We start from the raw sequence: 27,580 nt of genomic DNA on the forward strand, positions 1-27,580 counted from the left end.
TGCGAGGTTAAATAAGCGATCGGTGGCTCTTTGTGCTGCTTAGCACCTATTGAGTGGTCTGGAAGGCTGATCCGCTGATCCGGCGCTTTTTCACGAGCTTCTAATCGCTCGGAGAGGATCCTGGTCGGGCAGGAAGAAGGGAGCGCTACGCGACTGTACCGGAGAAACACATAGCTTCTACGGACCCTTCTACGGAGTTACAGGAAATGCGCGCACACACACACGCGCACGTACATACACAGACACGCACCCACTCTCTCCATCTATCTGTCTCCCTTTACCTCACTGTGTGACTGTTTTACACACACACACACACACACACACACACACACACACACACACACACACACACACACACACACACACACACACACACACACACACACACACACACACACACACACACTCAAGGTGGAAAATGACTTGGTGCATGTTAATGGGGGCAGTAATGAGACCAGCCCCTATCATGTTAGAATTGTTAGTCATCCTTGTCTCCAGCCCTCCTTTCTCATTCCTCCTCTTGTCCCCTCTTCAGCTATGCAATTTGTACAGCACTGAATGAGTGTAATTATCTGGCCATTGTTTTGATCTGCGGCCATGGTCCAGAGAAACCTGTGTCATCAGTATGACAGGGGAGAGTGAGCACGCTGGTGTGTGGAGCGGTTTGGGGACTTAATTCTCATTGACAGTCACATTAACAGAGGAGCAGCTCCTTTAATCCTGCGGAGATTACTCTCTTAAACCTGGTCGCTTATTTTACCGAGCCATTCTCCGCACGCACACACACACACACACACACATGCACACACACACACACACACACACACATAGCACACACACGGAGGCATGCATCACTGTCATTATTATCTTTTAACCTCATACTGAGTACTGCCTCCCCGCGATGGATGTCTTGTCCTCAATCCCATCGCACCTCTGTGGTCCCATCTCATCTCCCCGACACCCCACCACGACGCCTACCTCCTCTTAGACCCTCGGCCTGCCCTCCCTGAGAACAGGGTCTCTCCTCCAGGGGCCTGACACCCTCTGTCTCATCCTGGAGCTCATCCTGGAGACGGCTGTTCTGGCTGACTGGCTGTGAATGAGGGAGGAGTTTGCTGTCTGCGTTTGTGATCGTGCACAAATACATATCTGAGCAAGGAGGCAGACCTGAGAAGGGTAGAGGGCAAAGAGAGGGAGGGAGAGAGAGAGAGGGAGCGAAAGAGGGAGTGAGAATGTTGGAGAGAGAGCGGAAAATAAATGGCTAGGCCACTCCTTGGTAATGGGCTAGATGACTAACAGGGGTCTGGGCTGTGTTCAGAGCAGTGAGACAGACCTGAGATCTGCTCTGTCCGGCCCCAGTGGACTGACTAGAGCCTTGTCTGTGATGGAAGCTTCTCCACTAAGGAAGGAGGGAAGCAGAAGCGTTCTCTCAGCAGGGATGGAGAGGAGTGAAACGATGGAGGGATGAGGGCCTTTCATCAGCAAGGTAGATTGGTCCTGATGGCCATTCAGCCTCTCAGAATTTTTCCATTCTCCGGGCAAATCATGCTGATGTAGCAGAGTCGCTGAACTGAAGCACCAGAATACCACTCTATCTGTGCTTCCACAGGCCAGCCTTGGTGGAACTGGGGCTAGACAACAATGTTCCTTCTTGGGGTCGAGGACAAATGGATTATCTATGGGCCTCCTCAAGGAAGATTACTGAAAGGACCTGCCTCTACTATGAACTGCAAGAGCCTCCTGTAAAAAAAGAGGGGTTGTATAAAGGTTATTGGTGTGGTCAAATGGTACTGGATTTAACAATGCCTTGTTATCGCTGTATCAAAAAATTCTGAGGGGACTGAACTTTGATCCTCTGAGCTCCTTGTTTTGTGAATCGAAGACAGTGTGTCTCTCTAGAGAATGATCAGCCAAGGACTAGCACCCTCTCTGTCTGTTTCTCTCTCTCTCACACACACACACACACACACACACATTGTACGGCCCTCTGGATCCTTCTCCGGGTGTGTGTATGCCCCAGGAGGCTACAGTAATACAGGGAGACATAAGAATGTGTGGTGTATAACCGAATGGAAAAGGAGTGTGTGAATCAGAAACTCCGGAGGACAGATGGAGAGAATGAGACGGAGAGAGAGAGAGAGAGAGAGAGAGAGAGAAAGAGAGAGAGAGAGAAAAGCATGGGAATAGAAACACTTTGGACAGCTCAGAAGTTTTGTTCCGGTTCCACCACCTCCAAGGACTGTGTGTGTGTGTGTGAGAGACAGGTGCCCTCACACCAGCTGATTGAGTCTGAGGTGCCTTTGTGTGCGATGCGGCTGTATGGCCATTCCAACCAAGGTCTAATTCCATTTAACAGCCTCCATTTTGACAGACAGTTCAAGCTGGTTCCTTTCGGCTCAGGGAACAGGGAGAAAGCAGTGACATCGCTACACAAATGTGTTTTGGCAGTGGGGGATTGGTCAAATGAAAGGGTGTGTGTGTATGTGATCTACAAACTGTATACACATTGAGTTGAGAATAATTTGAAAGTATTTTTCAAAATAACCGATTAGAGTCAATTTGGTGTAAAAACTCTTTATTTTCCTCTTCTTTTAGTACAATCAATGCATTATATGACATGTCACGCAGAAGCAATGGTGGCAACTAAACAGACACTGCTCCTACTCAGGATACTGTCTCCTGGTGTGTGTCCCTACCTGACTTGGCAGCTGGCAGATGTGCATGTAACACTGAGCGTGTGTGTGTGTGTGTGAAGGATGATGAAACCCTCCCTGTGCGGCGTAGCGTGGGGCCACTCAGTGGAAGGTGTGCGGTCGTATAGAGCAGCAGTGCCTGTTGTAAGAGCTGTCATCACAGGAAGGCAGACCAACAGCAGAGACCAGGAGGGGGAGCAGCTTCAGACATGCGGAGCTCATGGGTGAAGGGGGAAAGACGGAAGGATGGAGGAGCTCTTGCATGTGTGTGTTGGTGCGTCGATGAGAGAGAGGGAGGAAGAGAGACAGTGTAAAAGAGCAGATGTTCTGCGTGAGTGACACGTTCTCTGAGAGTGAGAGACTGATTTAACTGTCAGAGTACGTAAGTACTAAGCGATGACGTCAAAGTAGGCGACTTGGTGAGTGTGCGCTGGGAGTTCTAAGGACAGTCTGTATGAGCATAGGGTCAGTGAGTTTGAGTTGATGGGTTTGTAATGAAAGCTTCAGGCAGCAAGTGGTCAAGGGACTGTTTCTGAGGACCAATGATGTCACTCACAGAATCAGTGAACAACGCTCCCCAAGGAGGAGGATGAGAGAGAATTCAATTTGTGCGTGGGTTTCTATTTGTGTGTATGCATAAGTATATGTGCATGTGAGTATTTTTTAAATCAGTGTGTGAGACTGTGTGTGTGTCTACATATTGTGTGTGTGTGTGTTGCCTTGATATTGGGTTTGAGGGTCTGAGGCTTGTTTCGTCTCCGGGGGGAACAGAGCGATACGGTGTCATGCACTGGAGACCCACAGACAAATTAATTCACTTATTGACATCGCTGACACGTTTCACTGACTTTGTAAAATGAACAATTGATCAGCCTCCCTCTGTCTCTCCATCTCTATTTCTTTCTCTTTTGGACCTCTCTCTCGCTTCCATTCCTGTTCACTGGACTCTCTCTTCCTACTGCTCCTCGCTTTCTTTCTTTCTTTCCTCCCCTTCCTTCCTCCCTTCCTCCCTCCCTCCCACTCTCTTTCCTCTCTATCTCTCTCCCCCTCTCTGTTTTCTCTCTTTCCTGTCTCTCTCTCGCTCTGTCCTTGTTTCTCTCTCTCTTTCCCTCCCTCCCTCTCTCTCTTTGGTTGTCCAGTTTGCACGCGTGGCACGTTTGGTCATTAATATAATTACGTACTTGCCGGCACCAGGCTGGTCATTAGCAGCTGAGGGGGCTGAAATAATCAGGATGTGGGCCCTGAATATGTGCATGTCTGCGAGGGCCGTTCGGGGCGAGGGCCGTTCGGAGCGAGGGCCGTTCGGGGCGAGGGCCGTTCGGGGCGAGGGCCGTTCGGAGCGAGGGCCGTTCGGAGCGAGGGCCGTTCGGTGCGAAGGCTGTTCGGGGCGAGGGCCGTTCGGGGCGAGGGCCATTCGGGCGAGGGCCGTTCGGGGCGAGGGCCGTTCGAGGCGAGGGCCGTTCGGAGCGAGGGCCGTTCGGTGCAAGGGCCGTTCGGGGCGAGGGCCGTTCAGGGCGAGGGCCATTCGGGCGAGGGCCGTTCGGGGCGAGGGCCGTTCGAGGCGAGGGCCGTTCGGGGCGAGGGCCGTTCGGGGCGAGGGCCGACACCTCTGCGCTCCTCTCCTTCCCTGACACCCGTCCCATTGATTGGCCTGTTCCATGAGTATGCAGCACGTAGCGCAGTGGGCTGAGGAGTCAATGAGAACAGTGCATTCCTTATCGCTAAAGACCCTGTATTAGCAGCCAATGTAGGAGGGAGGCCGCCGAGGCAGGCACCCCGCTCCACATCAAGGTTGTTTATTTTTCATTAATCATAATTTGGGCTCAAAGCCTGATGAATGGCTGCGTCTCTCAGGCGCTTTGCTTTCAGAGCGCCTCCTGGCTCTGCATGTCTGTGAAGTTCGACTCGATAGACCAAGGAGGGCTGGACCACAGTCTCTCTGTCTCTCTCTCCTTTTCTCTCTCTCTCTGTCTCTCTCTATCTCTCTTTTTCTCTCTCACTCTCTCTCCTCTCCCTCTGTCTCTCTCTCTCTCTCCCTTGGTGACTCATTGTTGGACACACACAGTATCTTTCATCAGACGGTGGGTAATTACTGCTCCGCTCTCCCTCTGCCAGGTTTAGGACCTTCCTCACAACTTTCCCAGCCTCTGATCCCTCAACAGCCTGGGATGAATGTGTGAGAAAGACAGAGACAAATACAGAGACGAATGCAGAGAGAAACATGTAGCATTAGAGGGAAGGAGGGAGAGAAGGAACTAGAGAATGAAGTATTTCAATCACGCTAGGTAGACAGGCGATCCATCGCTATAGTCAGAGGATGGTGAGCAGAGTAGTCCATACAATTTTACATTATTGTTATAACACCGGCGGAAACATCCATAAACAACTCGCTCTCACTCTTCCAGCATTCCACCAAGTGTTTTAGTAGAGCCTGAGAAACAGGTGTTTAGATGTACACCTGTTAAACTCCCTGTCTGCCTCCTATTCATATCCCTGCCCTGAGGGATGCTGACTTTTAATGGTCTTTTATTGCTTTATTAGAGAGAGCTGGATTTATGACTCAGGCCGTGACTCTGTCTGTCGGAGCTGGAGGAACGCTGCTCTGATCTATGTCAGCCCACGACGGCTGTCTGGCTTTACAACCCCGCCCTCGTAAAGAACCCAGCGCCGGGGCTGTGTTTGTCGGCGCTGGGCCTGGGTCCCGGCCGTGGGCATGCCCGGAGAGTGCGCTAATGTTTATTAGCTTGTTAGCGTCTGTGTCTGTTGTTCCATAAAGCATGGAGCAGGCTGCGTCCATCTAACCTGCCTCAGTGGGAGAGGCTCACCTCAGCCGGATGCTCCGCCCCACAGGGTCGTCTCATACAACACCTGGCTGAGAAAACACTGTAGAAGGCGTGTCAGTCTTTGCTGTGCGTCTGTGTGTAATGTGGTTTAATTTGTGTGTATTTATGTGTGACTGTATGTGTCAGCAGGGTGGGTCCAGACTCCCTGGAGCTGTTGGTAACCATATGACACACTCTAAGGGACCCTGGTCACGTCTGCTTTTCTTCCGTGGTGCAGAAAAAGGAGGAGGGCAGAAAAAAGACCCCTGAAAACCCTAAGAATAAAAACACACACACACACACATCTGGCCGAGTCACCGGATCCTGGAGGGGCTGAGACTATGGTCTGTGCAACAAGCTGAGGATTGGGACTTAAGTGCAGGCCGATCAATTGTGCTGTAATGGTACCTTACCACCAGCGCCATCTCTGAACCCTGCAGTCAATACCACAGAGAGGGCCACAGCAGGTAATGGCCCCAGATCCTGCAGCCGTTCCTCCAAACTAGGGCTGATCCTAGATTAATTGCTTGTGGGTGTCCAGGAGTGTTTGCTACAGAAAGACTATGTCTGGCTAGCCGGCCTCTGACCTCTCTGGTTGCCCACATGCCTACAGTACAGCCAGTGTGTTGCTGAGGGGTGGAATAGACCGTGTTTAGATGACCATAGGTCAACGTTTGCAATGTAGAGACTGAGCAAGACTGCCACCACACACGTGTACAAACACACTCACGTACACACTCTCGTACACACTCACGTACACACTCACGTACACACTCACGTACACACTCTCGTACACACTCACGTACACACTCTCGTATGCGCACAAGCACATAAAGAGGAGTGCATTAGACAACAGAGCAAATAAATTGGTCTGTCATGATTAGAAATAGCAGTGGGGAGATAGTGAGTGTGGAGCTTACAGTGGAGAGAGGGAGAGAAAGAGAGAGAGAGAGGTGGATATTGTGCTTCCTAAATGATGTGTGTCCTTGTATGTCTGGGCCCTATCTGTCTGCAGCCAGAGGAGCAGGAGGGGAGAGGAACATGCAGTAATGGGCTCCTCGCAAAGCCAGATAAATGCACACCAACACGATGCTACGCCCCAACAGCATTTTAATATTATCCACATCTGCGGAAATCTCAGAAGTCTCTATCAGGCTTGTGTGTCTGTGCGGTTCATTTTCAATATCTTTCCGCTGTGGGAAGGCACAGTTTGTTTCAAACAGATATGGGGTTTTGTCTGCTCTGTTTGTGTCCAGACTCAGAGAATCCCTATTTAGAGATAGGGATGTCATGTGTCTCTGTTGAACTACACACACATACACACATGCACGGACACATAAACACATGCATACATCCTTTAACAGGGATTACCTAGATGAGACTGTGCCAGGAATATGTATGTTCAGGTTTGATAAACAGATTGCTTTTAATGAAAAACTGATCCTCATTTCCTACAGCCCCTTTGGGTATTTTATGTAGACTGGGTAGGTTAGCATTTAATGATGCCCTGATCTGCTCCTCTTACTATAGTGTTTTATAATGGTACAGAACAACACAAAAGGCTGTTTTGCCAAGTATGACATGTTAATTGCATGTGTTTGTGAATGTGAACATGTTAAACGAGAATATTCTTCAAATGTGTGCATTGTGAAGAGTTTAAATGTTTTGGTATTAAAATATTGTATTTGTGTGTGAATGGGGATGGAAATGTTCATGTGTGATGACCTTTTAATGCAGGACACAAGGTGACATCTGTGTCTGAGGTAGGTTTGGTGTCACTGCATGTCAATGAGGCCATCAATCACCTGAAAACCCCATCTCTCCTCACCTCAAAAGAGTGGGAGAGATTCAGAGAGGGAAATAGAGAGACGAGAGAAAGAGGGGAGAAAATTAGAATTATTGGAGGACTTAGGTTATAGCATGATAGTCTCTATCTCTATTTTGCTTATACCTTCAGTGTTTATGCGTGCGTTTGTGTGTGTGTGTGTGTGTGTATACATTATATGTATGCAGCATGTGGCCATTCTCCCCCCCCATCTTGACTCTCCATGAAGACAGTGTCACAACCTGACCAGGTGTTCTGCCCAGCCGAGCTACCCCCCCCCCCCCCACACACACACACACACACCTGGAAACATGGCATGATTCAAGCATGCGTGTGTTTGAACTGTGCAAATGTGTGTTAACTCATAAATATTCCGAACCTGTTAAGTCTACCGTTTTGTGTATTTGTGTGTAGTTGAGCATGTGAATGTGTTTTCTTGTGTGTGTGTGTGTGTGTGTGTGTGTGTTTTCCCCCGAAGGATGAATGGGAGGTGTTATGGAGGACAGCAGAGTGACAACAATGTGACTGACAGAACACTTTGTCCCTTGAGTGCATCAACATACACACGAGCACGCACACACACACACGAGCACGCACACACACACGAGCACGCACACACACACACGAGCACGCACACACACACACACGAGCACGCACACACACACACACACACGAGCACGCACACACACACACGAGCACGCACACACATGCACAAACACACGAGCACGCACACACACACACACACACGAGCACGCACACATGCACACACATGCACACACACACACACACACACACAAGCACGCACACATGCACACACACACGAGCACGCACACATGCACACACACACACACACACGAGCATGCACACATGCACACACACACGAGCACGCACACATGCACACACACACACGAGCACGCACACATGCACACACACACAAGCACGCACACACGAGTACGCACACATGCACACACACACGAGCACGCACACACGAGCACGCACACATAGACGAGCATGGGCACATGCACCACACGCACACACACCATTGTGCTCTTTTAATGAACGTGTCAGGGAACAAAGCTGCTAAAAATGCACACCATGGACCTGCCTTTAGAAAGAGAATAGAAAATGTGCTACTGTGCTGTGGTGCAGCATGCCAAATCATTTCTCCCAGACGCGCACATGCACTGCTACACACTCACATTCTCACACAGACACACTTAGGCACACCTACTCTGCCATCCCAACCCCCCCCCCCCAACACACACTAAAGTACTTGAGGATATCGCTTGTAGTAAAGGCTAACAAGCAGACACACACACACACATTCACATTGTATGCTCAGATGTATATGCAGAATCAAGCCCTCGGTCACAGTATGTATGGTGTGTGTACGGTGTGTGTTTATGTGTGTGTAAACACAGTATGTATGGTGTGTGTACGGTGTGTGTTTATGTGTGTGTACACACAGTATGGTGTCCCAGAGTCACAGGAAAACACCCGCAGCCTCAGATGTGCTGTCCTGTCATTCCTGGGTGACTGATCTTCCCACCTCTTCTTTCCTCTCTCTCTCCCCCCCTCCTACTTCTTTGGCCCTTATTTCCTCCTTTCTCGAGCTGTAATCCCTTCATCTCTTGCATTCCTGCCACTCATTTAATCTTTTTCTCCCTCGCAGCTATGCAATATGGTTGGACATCTGTAGTTCGTCTTAGTTGATTATGTTCCATCTCTCTCTCTCTCTCTCTCTCTCTCTCTCTCTCTCTCTCTCTCTCTCTCTCTCTCTCTCTCTCTCTCTCTCTCTCTCTCTCTCTCTCTCTCTCCACACCACAGTAACCTTGCAATCTGGCATTGGAAGCCAGTCCTCACCTCTACACGCCATTGTCTGTATGCATAAATTGTACTGCATGAATATATATTATGACAATTTAACAAATACTTAAATTATTCATAGGGATGTTTTCAGATTCTATTTGCAATTGCGGTTTGGGAACTTTATTTAACACTGTGGATGATCCCGTCATCAGAGTGTTTCGGAGGAGGGATTTCTCCTGCTTTATCTCTTATTTGACCACCAGGGGGCAGTGGACTCCCACGTTGTTCACTGGAGATGGCACACTCGTTTGTAAATCATGCATCCTCACTACAGTAATAGGATCAATGTTTTGATGTTTTAAGTGAATATTACATTTTAATACAGAGGGAAACAAACTTTGATTCAAGACTGTGTGGACTTTCAACCCTGGGTCTGTTAACTGGGTAAAGAGACTGCTGTATCACAGGTATTGACACACTTATAATGAGGTCTGATTCTTTGTGATGAGTGTGTGTATGTGTGTGTGTGTGTGTACAGACACTTTAGATCCTGTCACTCAGCAGTTATAAGAGAGAGCTTGTATTTACTTTGCAAACATTCTGTGCGTGTTTGTGTAAGACTTGAAAGTGTGTGTGTGTGTGTGTAAGATTAGAAAGTGTGTGTGTAGATGTGTAAGATTTGGAAGTGTGTGTATTTGTGAAATATTTAAAAGTGTGTGTGTGGGAAGGTGGGGATTGTTTGATCGAAGACTGCAGTTTTATATGTTTGTTTTTTATGAATACATCAAAATGTATGTTTTTCATGTGGTTAGTGTACATTTATTTGAGTGAATCATTTTGCTAGTTTCTGTGTACGATGTTGTCAACCCATACCACTGTGTGGGGTTTGTATCTATCTGTGTGTGTATGTGTGTCAATGTGTGAGGCGTTTGAGCCGCCTGCCTCTCTGCTGGACTCCTCAGAGTTGTGATGTAGAGCCGTGGATCCCGTTCAGCCCGGGGGTAGGTTAGCCCACTGTAAACAATGGATCTAACACAGCCCCGCCCTCTTACCCTCACCCCTCACTGTCCGGGACCCGGGGAGGGAGGCGGGGAGGGAGGGAGGCGGGGAGGGAGGGAGCCGGGGAGGGAGGGAGGCGGGGAGGGAGGGAGGCGGAGAGGGAGGGAGGCGGGGAGGGAGGGAGGCGGAGAGGGAGGGAGGGAGGCGGGGAGGGAGGGAGGCGGGGAGGGAGGGAGGCGGGGAGGGTGGGATGCGGGGGAGGGAGGGAGGCGGAGAGGGAGGGAGGCGGAGAGGGAGGGAGGGAGGCGGGGAGGGAGGGAGGCGGAGAGGGAGGGAGGGAGGCGGGGAGGGAGGGAGGGAGGCGGGGACACACAGGGGCCCTGGGGGCCATCGAACACCTCAAGATGGACCGCCGTGCCTCTGCTCTGACCCTGTTGTGCTATGCCTCTCCTAGGACCCGGAGGAGAGTGAGAGGAGGAGGAGGAAGAAGAGGAAGAGCAGGAGTGTGTGTGCAGTTATGGCTCATCCTCCAGGCCTATAGAAGACCTGCTCAGAAAAAGATCAGAGAGGAGTAGGACTGAGGACCAAAGGTAAAAGGGTACACCTGACCTCAACCGTTGCTCTTTCATTCCTACTTTTCTCTCTATTCTTTGAAGAACCTCTGTCTGTAACTCCCCCTCCTCTATCCCCCCCCCCCCTCCCTCTCTTGCAGGATGAAGCCGTGGGGGAGGTCAGCATGGCCGTTGCAGGTGGCCTTTCTTGTCGCCGCGGTGATGCTTTGTGGTGGCCCCGTGTCTGCTGGCAACCGTAACCATCGGGGACAGACAGGTACAGCAGGTCCTGCTTTTGACCTGAACCCCACATGAGGTTAATTACTCTGTCATGATGCCAACACCCAACACACCAGTCCCCTTAGCCTGTCACCAGGCGCGGCTCCCAGAGTGCAGGGTCTCACAGGTGACAGCTCCTTTGTCCCTCACAGTCACACAGCGGGGCACCGAGAGCTGCCTGTTCTAAAGCCTGCATGCAAAACACACCACTATTGAATGACGCAGGCTGGAGCCCTTTAGCTGTCAAACACACAGCCGACCCAGAGTGTGATGGTCATCTAATCTATAGAGCGTCGCAGCAGGACCGAGGTGACCACTAGCTAATACTCCACTAGCTAATACTCTCTCTGGTTCAGATTCAGACTTAGATTCAGGTTAAGGCCCAGGTTCAGGTATAGCTAAGGACAGCTTCCTGTCCCATGAAATAGCCTTAGAACTGCTCCATGAGTACCCTTATAACCATTCATTGATTTAACTATCAGGCCTGTGGTGAAACATCATCCACCACACCCCTCTCCACTCAAAACACACACTCACAGAGAGACACACTCACAGAGAGACACACTCACAGAGAGACACACTCACAGAGAGACACACTCACAGAGTGAGAGAGACACACATACACACACACACAAACTCACTCACAGAGATACACACAGACTCACAATCCCCACCTCAACAATTCCAATTATCCTGCACTAATAAAAAACCCTTCCCAAGATAAAATCAGTATGTATATGCATTGGTTAGACCAACATTAATTGACACCCACAAGCTAACATGCTCTAATTTGCATGATTCATTATAACCTCCCCGCGTGTCCGAGTGACCAATACAAGCCAATAAAAATATCACCATGCCTGCCGGTGGCTGCAGGGGCCACAGGGACCGTTATGCTAAGTCACTCACCCCCCCCCCCCACCTCCCGCCCACATACACACACACCCCTGCACCCCCCCCACCTCCCACCCACATACACCCCCCCCCCCCCCCCCCCCCACCTCCCGCCCACATACACACACACCCCTGCACCCCCCCCACCTCCCACCCACATACACCCCCCCCCCCCCGCCCCCCCACCTCCTACCCACATACACACACACCCCTGCATCCCACCTCTCATACCTCCTTCAGAGTCACCCCTCTCCTACTTAATTATGACTATTTCCTTAATGATCCTCTGGTTTCCTAGCAGCATCCTGGTGCTCTGCCTCCCCAAGCAAGGTGACCTTTGTGTGGCCCAGAAATGCCATCAGCGTCCACTCACCAGTGACTGATGGTATTAGTTTCCTTTTGATGGAGCGGAGGCTGCCTGTGCTAGGCCAGTCTTTCAGCAGGAACACTAATTGCCGTCCCAATCTGTTTTGAAGGTCAGCCGGGGTCTCTTCTCCCCTCTGATTTCACACAGTTGCGGAGGAAACGGCAGACGACTTGTTCTCGCTCCAACCACAGACGTCCGTTAGAGGATTGCCACTAATTGGTAGACGCTTAAGACTTGTTCCCTGTAAAGCTGTGCAATACACAGACGGCACTGTGAGGGGGGAAAACAATAATTGGATGGGCATTAAAATACCTACATTTGTTTCCCTCTGTTCTCTATCTTAGGCTTTTCTGTAAGGCTATTTGTAGACTAGGCTATAGTAAGATTAGGCCCGATCAGTGTGCTGTTGTACCAATTGTTGCCACATGGTGGCTCTGGAGGTCATAAAATACCTAATTGAAGGACTTTACTCCATATTTAGGTTTGTTTACTCAAGATTATTCTGCATGACACTTTACAACTCCTTAGGGTAAGTAACACATAATAACACTAATAGAAATGTATAAACTAAGTGTCATCTCAGCACCCTGGTAGGGTGGGTCTGGATCAGCCAGTAGTGATCGGTGAGGAAACTATTACACGTAATGTTCTTTCTTTTTCTGCCAATGTTCTTTCGGGCCTGAAAGACAATAAGCTATTAGTCATCGACAGACACTCAGACACAGGCACACACACACCCACATACCCCCCCCCCCCCCCACACACACACACACACAGAAACATACATACTCACACACAGACACCTTTTTGTGCGTATGGCTTATCAAACTCTTCACAACCACACAGCCTGATCCCAGTTAGATGGCGGGTAGTACGGGTTTCTCAGGGTGAAAACCAATTTGTGTTAGCTTCCTTTCCTTTCCTTTTTTTCTGCTCCTTCCTTGTTTTTTCTGCTTCAGCCACAATGGCTTTTGATCATGGCCCAAGCAGACTGGAGGGTTAGGAGCGCTGTGTGGAAGAAGGCCGCCCAACATATCCGCCACTTGATGATAACATTTTGATCATTGTTGTTATGATCAGTGACCTATGCACTTTTGTAAAGCTCTCTCTTGGAAGTCGCTTTGGATAAAAGGGTCTGCTAAATGAATAGATGTCAATGTAAAATGTTTATTTTGTATTATTCTTTTTTTGGAAAAACCTTGTTAGAAGTAACAAAAAACAACTGAGAAAGCGTTTTCTCACTCTTGTTCACTGCCTAAACTTGGCCTTCCTGTCCCCTGCTGTCCTGATGGGCCCCTGCCCTGGCCCGGGGGTGTTCTAGCTGAGAAAGGAACATGGTCTGTGAAAGGAACATGGTCTGTGAAAGGAACATGGTCTGTGAAAGGAACATGGTCTGTGAAAGGAACATGGTCTGTGAAAGGAACATGGTCTGTGAAAGGAACATGGTCTGTGAAAGGAACATGGTCTGTGAAAGGAACATGGTCTGTGAAAGGAACATGGTCTGTGAAAGGAACATGGTCTGTGAAAGGAACATGGTCTGTGAAAGGAACATGGTCTGTGAAAGGAACATGGTCTGTGAAAGGAACATGGTCTGTGAAAGGAACATGGTCTGTGAAAGGAACATGGTCTGTGAAAGGAACAGACATTCTGTTTCAGCTCTAGCAGAGCGAAATCAAAGTCAATCAGGCCAGAGATGTGCAGCGTACTCATTTACAAGGACACCTTGACAACACAGTATGGACCATCTGAGTGAAGGTACACACACTAACCTCAGTCTCAGACAACTATTTTGGCATTCTGTTATAACAGCTGTCTAGACACAACACAAAAGTCAGTACTGTACATTGTTTGTATGAATGACTAACCTTACATGTCTGTATTCCATAGTCTGGTATTGAGAGTCCCATTATTGCCCAACAGCATCCCATATCATTTACATGTAGTCATTTAGCAGACGCTCTTATCCAGAGTGACTTACAGTAAGTACAGGGACATTCTCCCCGAGGCAAGTAGGGTGAAGTGCCTTGCCCAAGGGTTCCTGGTTCGAATCGAACCGGTTGATTAATAGCCCGACTCCCTAACCGCTCAGCCATCTGACCCCTACCGTCAAACAACTCCCCTAAGAACCCCTAGAGTGGGGGGATAACAGCTACAGGGCACAGACACAGAAACAAGAGAGGATTTGTGGACCTTAAGACTGGTTTGAATGAGTAGCGTGTCGGTCTGCGCTCGGCTTGCAGACGTGCGTGTGTGTGTGAATGTGCGTTTTCCTTCTTGACAAACAGTGCTCCGCAGTCACAGTGAGTGGGTTTTATTGGGGATAGATTTGCGTATAAATGAGGTGCCTGCGTAGGAGCACTCAGCCGTGCAAACAACCTGTTAGATTAGCATAAATCTGTTGATGGGGCCTGATTTGGACCTGTTAAACACAGATAATGTCAATGTGATTGATGGTGCATGCGGGGCAGCGCTGCACAGAGGCAAGGGGGCCAGAAAGGGGAAAGGAAGGAGAGATGGACGGAAGAGGTTTGGTTAAAGCTGAGAGAGAGAGAGAGAGAGAGAGAGAGAGAGAGAGAGAGAGAAAGAGAGAGGAGGAGGAGGGGGGGTGACAGTAGGTGAGAGTAAAGCAGAGCTGGAGGTCAGGGGTCATGTGCGGTAGGAGTGGGAAGATGAGTAGAATACACTAGGTGCTTGCGAGGTGTGTTGCTCTGGAAGTCAAGCAGGGTCCACGTAGGGAAGACATTGTTCTACCGCAAATCCACCCGCACAAACTCAATACACTGTTTACTCATGGAGTCTGGATTGATCGTATTATCATCATCCAATAGAGGGGTCCATGTCTGCTGTCCTCCTGCATGTCCCCTGCATCAACCCTTGCGTCTCAGCCAGAGATGGTAAAAGCCTGGCCTTTAGCTGCAGACGACTTGTCACATATCGACAGAGGAAAGACACGCTTTTTGATAAATTGCACAATGGTTTGTCTGCCGCTGTCTGTCAGAATACATTAGTCGCCTGGCTGCCCCATCATTTCAAGGTAGCGCTGCTTTGTTTAGAGCACAGTAAACCTTCACCTGTCACAGGAATAGAAGCATTTACCCATGCTTGAGAATCCAGCCCATTTCAGCCTGAGTTGAGATTTATTATGTTAAGACTGCCTTAACACCCATGTGAGAACATGATGCTTTACTTAGAGCACTGAAACACTGATTACTGTGTAACCATGGCCTTTTGAAACCTGTGTTTACACATTTAAAACAACGTAAACACATCAGGGACAGCTGAGAGTTTCCCAGATGGATACGGGAGAGACAGAAAGAAGAGTGAGAACAAGAGAAAGGTCAAAACAGAGGAAGGTAGAGACCAAAAAAGGAGAGGAGAGAGAAAGGCCATAGAGAAAGAAAGACAGAAAATGGGACTAAAGATTTCTGCCCCTGTGACCTCATTATGCCACCAGTAGGAAGCCTTATCCCTGTTCTCCCCTCTGTCAGTGACAGAGACCTCCGCCTACAGATCTTCCTGCTACACACACACACGCACGCACACACACACACACTCCTATATGTGTGTGTGTTTGTACAAACGACTTTTTGCTTAGACTCTCATGTACTGCTTTATCATGACATGGTGGTAGGGTTACAGTGCTGGGATCCACAGCTGTGTTTCAGTAACCGACATTTGAACCACTGTGATGGAATGTATGGAATACATGCAATGATGCAGAACAATTTCACAGTACAAGTCCATCTGTTCTTGGAAAATCAGAATACTATTTGGTATAGTGATGGAATTATTCTGTTTTAGCCATCACCTTGTATTCTGGTTCAGTGGGAGTTTGCACAAGCGTTTTAGCTCTCTCTCTCTATTATGCAGGATTCTCTCTATTTTTTTTATATTTTTAAATATTGTTATGCTCCATGGTGTCTAGGAGTGTAAATGTGCCTCAGCTTGGACTTTGGAGTGCACATACAGTGAGTTTCACTCTGCATGTATCAGATGGCTGATGCGTGTGCATGTTCGTGTGTGTTTTTTGGTGTGTGTGTGAGTATGTGTGTGCTCATGCTAGTGTAGACTACATGTGTGTGCGTGTGTGTGTCTGTGTGTTTGCAGTGATAATCCGCCAGCTCCTCTATTCCCAGGGGAGACAGGGACAAGAGGGGAAATGAAAAGCGAGGGATGATGGCGGAGGAGTGCCCTGTGAGAGGGTGGGATCATTGAGAGGGCTCTCTGGAGAAAGACAACAAACAAACTATAAATCAGGAAGGATGAGAGGGGCCATGGCCTTCTGAAATAGAACTCAATATTGTGTGTGTGTGTGTGTGGTTTGAGAGGAAATTAGTATCTCAAAGCTTATTCAACAAAAGTTAAGAATTAATGGATCACTTTTTTACCTATCCATGCATGGGGAGGATGTTTTATTTTTATTTTTCCAGGCCACTCTTAGGCCACTCTTACAGAATTCACATAAATGGTAAATGGACTGCATTTATATAGCGCTTTTCTACCTTAGCGGCACTCAAAGCGCTTTACAATGTTTGCCTCTCATTCACCCATTCATACTCTCACTCACACATACCGACTGCAGCGAGCTACCATGCAAGGCGCCGGCCTGCCCATCGTGAGCAACTTGGGGTTCAGAGTCTTGCTCAAGGATACTTCAGCACATGACCTAGGGGTCAGGGATCGAACCGCCAACCTTGCGATTAACAGACAACCCTCTCTACCCCCTGAGCCACAGCCGCCCATTAATTCATTCATCCAACAATAGATACTATTTTATAGACTCCCTATCCAAGACCATGATGTAACATCTCTGACCAGAAAAGCAGGGAAATGTGTTTGACATCACAATAACTATCATTCCAATAATTATTCATTTCATTAGTTAGAAACACCATTAAAAATATTCAGTAAAACACAATTTTTCTGTCCTGGCAAGTCAAAATCCACTAGTTGGATTTCCTCAGGGCGAGCTGTGGATTTGCATATCCAGTTGTTTGTCACACCTCCTAATGTTCTCCATACATTATAAATGCACCAACCCTGCCACTATCTTGTTGTTTTTATTTACAGGAAGACCCACACTAATTACACTAGGACTGCTAATGAACCAGTCTGGCTGAGGATGGAACCAAAGCCCTGGCATAACAACAGTGGCTTGTGTTGAAAGACTAGTCGCGAGAGGTTGAAGAACCTTCTCTACTGTTTATACGGCTGTGAATAATTCAACAGATTTTTATTGTATAAACCCTGAATACTCAATGCAATATATGTACTTTTTTGGGGGGTTTAATTTGAATGTGGTTTGTCACTAATGCATGTTATATGCATTTGAATACCACGGTAGACCACATTAACTCAACTGGATGGCTTTGAATAATATCTCTACCCCCTCTCCTCCTCTCATCCCTCCCTCCCTCCCTCCCTCCCTCCCTCCCTCCCTCCCTCCCTCCCTCCCTCCCTCCCTCCCTCCCTCCCTCCCTCCCTCCCTCCCTCCCTCCCTCCCTCCCTCCCTCCCTCCCTCCCTCCCTCCCTCCCTCCCTCCCTCCCTCCCTCCCTTCCGTTCTCCCTCCCTCCCTCCCTCCCTCCCTCCCTCCCTCCCTCCCTCCCTCCCTCCCTCCCTCCCTCCCTCCCTCCCTCCCTCCCTCCCTCCCTCCCTCCCTCCCTCCCTCCCTCCCTCCCTCCCTCTCCTTCCGTTCTCTCTCCCTCCCAGCTTCTTACCAGGTGAAGCAGGGTACCTGTGATGTAGTGGCCATTCACCGCTGCTGTAACAAGAACAAGATCGAAGAACGCTCTCAGACTGTCAAGTGCTCCTGTTTCCCTGGCCAGGTCGCTGGTACAACCAGGGCTAGGCCCTCCTGTGTGGAAGGTATAAGCACAGTGTGTGTGTGTGTGTGTATGTAAGTGTGTGTGTTTCCTGTTTTCACCGCAATGTATATTCTCTAGAACAGCACCAATCACGTATTCTATTGTTAATGCACCTCATGAAATATTCACCAAGCATCAAAACACATCCACTTCCTGCAGGGACAGGAAGCTGGCATTCATTTCTACGCTCTCACTTTTGTCCCGTGACAAAGACAGGCTGCACATCTCTGTACTCTCGCCCCTTATCTCCGCCAGATCAGGTAACATTAAAGGTTACGGCCACAGCCAGCTAATGCAGGTGATAAAAGATCTCCTGTCCCTTATCCCCAGTGCTAGGAGGACCGAGAGGGAAATATACCACAGCTGTCACAGGCTGCCTGCTTTTGCCCAAGGCTTGAAATCAAAACCACAATTTGAAAGGCATGATTTCATTTGGGAAAGCTTTCTATTTCATATCTGTTGAGGCTATTTGTCCATATATCAGGAAATAATAGAGAGAAATGATTTTATGGTCTGTTGCACTCAATCATATCCCTACACTCAACACATAAGATCATGTTTACACAAATAAAACGCTGAGCATGGAAAATGGATTACACTGAAAAAGCTGAAGATATACGCTGTGCAAACGTTTGTGTGTGGGTGGAAGACGGTGAGGGTGTGGTCGTGATGGAGAGACAAAGATGGGGGGGAAAGAAATACAGAGCTTGCGCTGAGAATGGTTGAGGTGTTGTTTCTGTAATGATGAACAGGAGATGGACCTGGTGTCTGCCTGTCTTCAGGGGTGGTTCCCTAGTGAGGGACAGACTGAGAGTCATTGACCTCCATCAGGAGTACACCTCCTTCTGCCTATCCCTATAGAACACACACACACACTCACACACAAACACACAAACATACACACAGCCACACACACACCATTGCCAGATGTATTAACCCCTCCTCCCGAGGGAAATAGAAATGTGTCCCGTACGTGAGCGGAGTGTGCGAATCAGACAGAGAGGTGGAGATGGAGCCGGAGGTAGAGTCACCTCTGGCTCTGGCTTCAATGTCTCTGTTTATCTTCAGTAAAACCTCTTTCCCTTTTCTTCTTACCACAAGAAAGCTGCTTGTGCCAAGGTCAGCTGAGTTAGACCCAGAGCTGGACATCTTTCATTCTCTCTGTCTCCAGTCTTGCTCTGATGCACTGTGGTGTTTCTTCAGCTCGTACAGCTGAAATGACACAGTAAAGATTATACTGAATATCGATAATGTATATGCCCAGTGTTTGCAATAAAATAGGATTTGAAAATAATTAACTACAGATATTGCGGGACAGGGACTATTCATGTGAATGTGTGCATGTGTGCACTTTGGGTTCTTGGTTATTTGCTGTTCTTACTATATGCAGTATTTGTATGTTGCTTTGGATAAAAGTATTAATGAAATGCTCAAAAAAAGTAGTTTGGTTAGATTTCTGGGCTGCTGTTCCTATGTCTGACCAGTAGATGGTATTGTTTCTTTCCCTTTCAAATGATTTGACATGCTAAAATGCTCCCCTGTATTTATTTTGTCTTCTAAATAAGCAGAAATTTAGCATTTATCTAATTTATTGAGATTTTCAGACTGGAACGATAGTTTGATAATGCACCCAGTCAACCAGAGCTAAAGTAAATTACTCTGAATTAGAAAGTTAGGTAGAGAAATTGTGCTCCAAAATTGCATCACATACTTCAGGTTCCTAGCCGGTGTATGACTCTTACACATTTGATATTGCTCTGCATCACAGCCCACCATGAGACCCACAGCTCTCAACTATGCTCTGTTCTAAGTTAATGCCCTGTAGGGAGTACTGGAAGACATGGCCTATAGCACAGTGACTGACATGTTCAGGGAAGGGAATCATCCCTGACTGAGGTGCTCAGTCTCTTCCGCCAGTGTTTGGACTCTGTGTTTAGAGCTGGTGATGAGGGACAGCTCCAGATGAGAAGACAGAGTGAGGCTGTGTCTCTTAATGATGCCATGAACGTCTGGCTCTGTGCCAGGTCCCTGGCAGCTTTGACACCTTAGAGAACTGGCTGCCGCTCCTGTTTATCCCGGCTTACATCAGTCTCTAGCTGCTCTCCTTCCTCTCTCTCCTCCTTTCCTGCCTTGCTCTGTGTGAACTTGATCCTGAATCCCACTCCCACGAGGTTGCACGGGAGAATTACTACATGTTCTCCTCAGCTGTCTTTGAAAGAGCCTGTGGTGCGAGCACAAGCGTTGAGTGGGAAGTCTCTCCATGTCTCAACTTACACATGGCGCCTCAAAAATTGAATGGAAGGGGTCGAATTCATAATAGCCAATAAGCAAAGGTCGAGAGGGGCGTCTCTATTTGTCAAGGCGCTCCATGGGGAGGCGATGTGTGTGTGCGTGTGCCTGCCTGCCTTTGGTTCCCGCTAAGGCTTGTGCTGCATTATTATTATACCACATTAACTCTTGAAAGGCAGAGTCTACGACCTGAGTCAGTAGCAGTGGAACTCAGGCTGTTTCAGGCTTGGTGACGCTGGGTCGGGCTGGGGGGGTGAGGGGTGGTGGTAGTGGTGGGGGGTGGGGTGGGGTGGGGGGAGGTAGGTCTAACCTGATGGAGAGAAAAGGAGGAGGGGATTGATGGGTTTAGATGGGGGAGGTCAGGTGGAGCTCACAGGGAAGAACTAGGAGAGATGCTGTGGGTTTGTTTCACATGACGCAGCTCTGCAGTTCTCCTGGGTGTCTCTCTGCAGTTCTCCTGGGTGTCTCTCTGCAGTTCTCCTGGGTGTCTCTCTGCAGTTCTCCTGGCTGTCTCTCTGCTGTTGTTTTTCCTTTCAGTTTTTGAGCGTCTGGGTTGTTGTCTTGTTTTGTCTGTTACTGGCAGTGAGCAGGATGCTCTTTGTGGTCAAAGGGACGGTTTGTAAATATCACAGAGGCAATTTTCTCCTGAATTTCTCCTCTTCTGTGTGTGTGGCTTTGTCGGTTTGTGTCTGTGTTTATGTGAATCTCAATATCTTTAAATAATGTAATAATGCTCATCATGTCAGAGCATGACAATCCCCTCTCTCAGTCACGCTCAAGCGCTCACATACACAGTTCACAGTGAAGTGCCACTCCTGCCTTTGTAATGTTTTAATTGGTGACGACCCTCTAAAAGCGTTACGCTCGGATGAACATATTGTATCCTGGCTCCCATCAAGCCACCAGCAGCAGAATGATACAGTGTCAGTGATGTGGGCCCCTCAGAGAAATACGTTCTTTAGCAAGACTAATCTATTATTCCCTGTGTGTTCAGTACATGACGATGAAAGGGGGAGGGTTAAGTATCTCTCTGAAGTACGATGGTGGATTATGTATATCTGTTTTCATCTCGTGCTCTGCATTACCCAGGTCAGCCGTCAAAAAGCACTTTCATTGTGCCTGTAATTGATTGAATCATGCTTATTTTGTTGCGCTATGTGTACCACAGAGAAAGCCCTGTTGATATTGAGTGTACATATGTGAACATATGTTATATGTTCTGCTACAGGCCAACAGATTTGCGTTTCAGTCGAGTTCACCTGTCAACATGGTGCTAACTGGGCCACGTTCCTAGATGAGTTTGCATGTTTGTGTTTCCCCCCACTGTGGTTTCAGCAGCGGTGGTATGCCACTGGACCATGTTAGGTGTGGGTGGTGACAGGTCTGTTTCTATGTGAGTCTATGTAGTCATAGCTGCAGTTTTAACTTTGTCCACATGATGTCACACACATTCAACAACAACGCTGGAGTCACATATAAAAACACACGCACCCACACACACAACCACACACATGCCGACACACACACACACACACACACACACCAAGTGTTTTGACAGAATGTGCATTCAGGGATACACTGATTGAATATGTTGCGTTGTGTGACATTTGTCAGTGCTATTGTAGATTGACATATCATCATCAGTGATGTGAGACAGTCCTCTAGGCAGCCTTGAGGGTTGACACCTCCGTAGACCTTATTTAGACAGACAGCCCCAAGACAAGCCAGAGCCTTAGCAGTTCGACAGAACAGGCATCACCTCACCGAACCCATACCTGCAGCTGTCATCCTCAGCTGCTGAAGACAAGGTTAAACCTCATGGAGATGTTTTATTTCGATAAAGATTCATATATTACACATATATATGAAAATAATCAAGTTATTTGTAATTACTAGATTTGCTTGTGTTGCATTGTGTATTTTCGAGGTAACAGAGCTAAATCTAACGTTGGTTTGTCTCCTCATTAGCTGCAGATGAGAGCTGGATGACGTCTTTCTTTAGTCTTTGTCAGTAAATAAGGAGGATAAACCAAATAAAAAATTTGATTATGCAGTGCGTTGGAAAATTAATTGTGTCTAATTTATCTATGGAGGAAATTTTCTGCATCACCAACAGCCTTTTAACCTTACAATGACAACACAATCGTTTTGCCATTCCTGTTTATTTTCTGAAATGACAGACAGGTGCGTAGATGTTCTTGCACGCCCTGATACCCCCATCCCCCCCCCCATCCCCTCCAGTAGGAGAGGGGGAGGAGAGTGTCACACTAACTCTATAATGGCTCTTACAGGCCATGCTCATTAGCTCTAAATAACATCCTTGGAGCGATAAGCACCATCGGCCGACACCATAATGGCAACATTAACGAGCATTATACAGCCATTGGTTTTTAGAACCACTTACTGCCACTGAGCTCGTGCATCATAACAGCATGTTCCTCGGTGCTGTGTGACAGTTTGGGTAATTGATTGTGGATTGTGCTGCATCTTTTTGAACGGTGATTGTTCCTCTCTTATTTCTGCTGTAACTTTTCCTCTTTCTCTCTCTTTCTTTCTCAAAATCTATTTTTTTCGTTCTCACTTTTCACACTTCCTCCCCCTTCTCCACCTGTGGCTCTTGTTCCTCAGTCCATTTCCTTTTTTTTCTTCCTTCATTTTGCTCTTTCATTGATCCCAAAAACACTGTTTTGGTGAACTTCCCATTCACTTACACCCGCTATTTATCTCTCGCACCCTTTCCCTTATTCTGTCCCTACCTCTCTCTGTCTGTCTCTCCCTCTCTTTACTTAACGCTCTCTCTTTTCCTCCCCCCCTCTCTTTCTCACTCTCTCTCCCTCTCTCTCTCCATCTCTCTCCCTCTCTCTCTCTCTCCTCTCTCTCTCTCTCTCCTCTCCCTCTCTCTCTCTCTCTCTCTCCTCTCTCTCTCTCTCTCTCTCTCTCTCTCTCTCTCTCTCTCTCTCTCTCTCTCTCCTCTCTCTCTCTCTCTCTCTCTCCCTCTCTCTCTCTCTCTCTCTCTCTCTCTCTCTCTCTCTCTCTCTCTCTCTCTCTCTCTCTCCTCTCTCTCTCTCTCTCCCTCCCTCTTTCTCCCTCTCTCTCTCTCTCCCTCTCCCTCTCCCTCTCTCTCCCCTCTCTCTCCCTCTCCCTTTCTTTCCTTAACCCTCTCTCTCTCTCTTTGTCTGTCTGTCCCTCTGTCAGAGGTTCTCACATGACAATTGAGAGGATTTGCTCATGTGTTTTTGCATAATTCTAAAGAAAACCCATTTTGCAGCAGATTTCACTCCCTCCTCCCTTTGTTGGAAATAATTGTCCGTAACAACCCTGTATGTGAGACAGACCACAACCCCCCTCTATCTCCCCCTTTTACAGTAATTGATTAGTCAGTAATTGATTAGTCAATAAAAGTAGGGAATACGCTAGCAACTTGACGTGATGCTGCCCATATTATCAGTCCTTATTAGTGGAATGGATGGCGACAGATTTTTGTTTACTGAGGTCTACACCATGAGGTCAGATGACATGGATATCTTAACAGTGATGAAAAATGAAAATAGTAATTTAGCAGACGCTCTGCGTGATGCGTCCACTATGAGAGATGGAAGCCATAGTTTAAGGCAACACCCAACCCAGATCTGGGTCAGGTCCAAGACAGTCTACTCTAACAGGCTGTACGACTGGAGCATTATACATGCCATCTTTCTCAACGTGATTCTTCACAAAACCTTTTCTCTATTACCTTGATTTAAATCACAACCCATTTGTCGCACGGTAATTCATGGCTTTACTGTAATTGGTGCTGAACATATTGCACTAATCTAGAGCTGTGCATGGTGTCATCAGTGACGATCGCTCATGTGCTGATAAAGTTTAACAGCTCTTCATCACAAGGTAACACTGACAGTGTGTCAGTGCCACCCCTCTCACCCTCTCAGGTAGAGCTCAGGCACTGACAGAGAAGTCACCTCTTCACAGCGTCAACATGATGTATACTTTTTATGTGATCGTGGTAAAAGCCATGTCTAACATATGAGACGTTCAATTCTGTGCATATTGTTACTGTATACGGTGTAAGGCATGCTGTATCACTAAGCCATTGTAAGTTAACACCAATAAACTCATGCAATTTCAATGTATCTGGTGAGACTGATCTAACATTGTTGAAATCAGTGTTACACCATTGGACTGCCACTAAACCACAAAGTTCCAGTGTCAAAGGTCATTAAACATCACATCTTCCTATGGCATCTCTACTCTCTACACCTTTCTGCACTATTCTGTGCTAATCGATTCTGTACTAGTCTCCTCTCCTTGGCTTAGTCCACTGAATGCCGCCTCCCCTCTCCTTTCCCCCTCTCGTCTCCAGCCTCCATCGTGCTGCAGAAGTGGTGGTGTCAGATGCACCCCTGCCTGGATGGAGAGGAGTGTAAGGTGCTCCCTGACCTCACTGGCTGGTCCTGCAGTACTGGGAACAAAGTCAAAACTACCAAGGTGAGATGAGGGCGTGTGTGTGTGTGTGGTTTGTTTCATGTGCGTGTTTGTGTGTGTGTTTGTGTGTGTGTACAGTATTCACCAGGTGTATTTATACCAGGTGAACTGCAAGTCAGTGTCAAAGGAAAACATATTTGAAAGTGTTTCTTTTGGTCTTCCTATTGTATCCAACAGCAAATGTGTATGTACTGTTGAACTACTCCAAATTAAATCTACTTTGATTATGATTCAAATTTTAATCCCTTAGAATTTCAAATGTTATTTAAAAACAAAAGGACTTGCAGTAATATTATAAATATTTTCAGCAGCTTGCCTCTTGGGGAACATCAGAAGTTAATGAAACGCTTTGGATCAATTCTGTCAACTGCGCCTGTATGAGTAAATGTTGACGTTGATTCAATTGACAGCACCTGTTCTATATAAAAAAATCTTGTTTCGTAAACACATTTTTACAAGTGTGAATCATACTGAGAAATATGAAACATAAAGTGGCTGAATTAAGGCTCATCTTCTAAATAAAAATATATTTTGATTTTGAATACAATTAGTGAATGGACTGTAATTTCTGAAATGATGTGAGACATCAAGAAAATTTAAAACATGGAGAAAGAGCTAATCAGCAACCCAGTAAGGCTTGTTATTAAATCTATAAAGATCGAGAGAGACGAAGGGAAAATGCTTGGAGAAAACTGGAAATGCAAGGGTATGCTCTGGATAAGAGTGTCTGCTAAATGACTAAATGTAAATGCTAATTGTCACTTTTCAGACAAGTTAAATAGTTTAAATGAAAGTCCTTCATGGCAATTTGTAATATGTCGAAGTGTGAAAGTTAATTTGCGGGATTGACGGCCAGGTGTGTGCGTTGTGGGACGAGGCAGGTGAGGTTTACTCACAGGTGAAACAGGAACAGAGAGGCAGTTGTGGAGAGCACCATAGGCTCCATAAGAGTAATTGTTCGGAGAGACGGAATACAGTGGAACATCTGTCGCATTCATTAGAATGCATTATGGCTGGGGGGTTCCGTTGAGAGTTTCAAATTAAGAGCCCTAATTAAAGTGGTGAGAGGGCTCGACGAAGGTGTGAACGCACGCTGGAAAAGACAAGGCTGTTTGAATGAATGACCCCGGGCCAGTGTAGGAATGAACAACCGATTGGTGGAGTCATTGTGAAAGTCTGCCATGTCCCTCCCTCTCTCTGCTCTCTTTATCTGACTGTCTAGCCAATCGGCTGTTTAGGGAGTGAGGGACGTCTGACTGCATCACTAGACATTAATTGCACATTTGCTTGGCATTGTGGGGTAGAAGCCCAGTTACTAGGAGACTTGATGGCAGATGTCACAGGAGATTGTTCGATGAAGCCGATGCCAAGGCAACTGCTCTTCCCCACGACCGCTCTCTCTCCTCTCCTTCTCCCTCGCCATACCCATGACCTTCTTTCTCTATTGTGTCTCCCCTCTGTTATGTGCGTGGAGTGCTCCACCTCTCCTTTGGCCTGTGTCCCTCACACCCACACTCCAGAGGTGTGGATTGTTCCCCCTGGGGCGGCAGGCAGAGTTGAACCTGCAGAATACATTGTCCCTCTCCTATCCCCCTACACTGAACTATGTTGTCAGAGACTCTGTATTAGCAACTACATGAGAAAATTCTCTTAGTCAATCAGAGATAATTGTAAGTTTCTGTGTCAGGGGTTCAACTGTGTGATGTCTTATCTCTACTGTTTTTCCCTCTCTGTTCTAGGTCACCCGATAGCAAGATAATTGGTGAGCTGTAAAGCCAACCAAGACTCAGAGACTAGCTCCATATGTAAAGACCTGCTGACACATCTAATAATGAAACTGTCAGTGTCAACTACAGGAAGACATTCCATCATATCAAGGTATTACAACATGTACTGGAACGCATACAGAAGGCAGTGATGAGTGGAGTCTTTGGGGATACGAGGAAACACACTGCTCCAAAAGGACTACAATAGACCATTTATGGATACCCAGGGCATGTTTGGACCGAGCATTGGAAATCAAAGATACAAAGACTTTATATCGTCTTCGACTGAATCGTGTAATGGACTCACAGGAGTGGCCAACGAGAGGTTATTTGGAAGCAACTGAATGGTCCAAATAGAAGGTTGATTCAAAAAGCTTTCCTGGGGTAGAAGATGTGGTGGATTTAGAGACTGTGTGTTTGGATGGATCTGTGGAAAGATCTGGAATATTAAAACAAAGGGGGTTGTTTACCTCTCTGTTGTGATGGTGTCTCTTCAGCAGCAAGGAGGAGGAAGAGACAGCTCATAACTAGTGAAACACAGTTATTGTCTATTACTTACTCTTGTGGTTCAATTCACTATCATGAAAACTGTTTTCTGACAGGCATTTTACAGCTCTAATTATGGTTGCTGAGTAGGCTCATAACAGCATATTAATGATTCATGTAACATATTTGCACTAGTTGAAATCGTTTTGGGAATGTTTTGTTTTTCTAGTTATCTGGAGTATTTTGCTGTAAATGTCACATGAAATCAAAGAAAGGAAGATATTTTGTCAAATGTCTACCTCTATTGGTAAAGTTGAGTGTGTCATTCCAATCCGCCCTCCTTGGCATTGTAGCATTACTGGTTTAATACAGTAAAAAACATGTTAATATAAACTATGACCATTACAACGTTTAAAGAGCCTTACAGTAATTAGCGTGGTGCTCGACTGTGGA

General features: G+C 47.3%; 1 protein-coding gene across 1 annotated transcript; it reads left to right on the forward strand.

The window, feature by feature from the left end:
* The first annotated feature begins 10,861 nt into the window (after window positions 1-10,861).
* tafa4b (TAFA chemokine like family member 4b) lies at window positions 10,862-26,734 on the forward strand. The gene is made up of 4 exons (XM_067240408.1): window positions 10,862-10,976; window positions 17,950-18,105; window positions 24,754-24,878; window positions 26,615-26,734. The coding sequence occupies exons 1-4, from the start codon at window positions 10,862-10,864 to the stop codon at window positions 26,624-26,626; spliced, it is 408 nt and encodes a 135-aa protein (XP_067096509.1). The 3' UTR covers window positions 26,627-26,734.
* The last annotated feature ends 846 nt before the right edge of the window (window positions 26,735-27,580 follow it).

The sequence above is a fragment of the Osmerus mordax genome, chromosome 1 (genome assembly GCF_038355195.1).
Source record: "Osmerus mordax isolate fOsmMor3 chromosome 1, fOsmMor3.pri, whole genome shotgun sequence".
In the NCBI taxonomy this organism is placed as follows: domain Eukaryota; kingdom Metazoa; phylum Chordata; class Actinopteri; order Osmeriformes; family Osmeridae; genus Osmerus; species Osmerus mordax.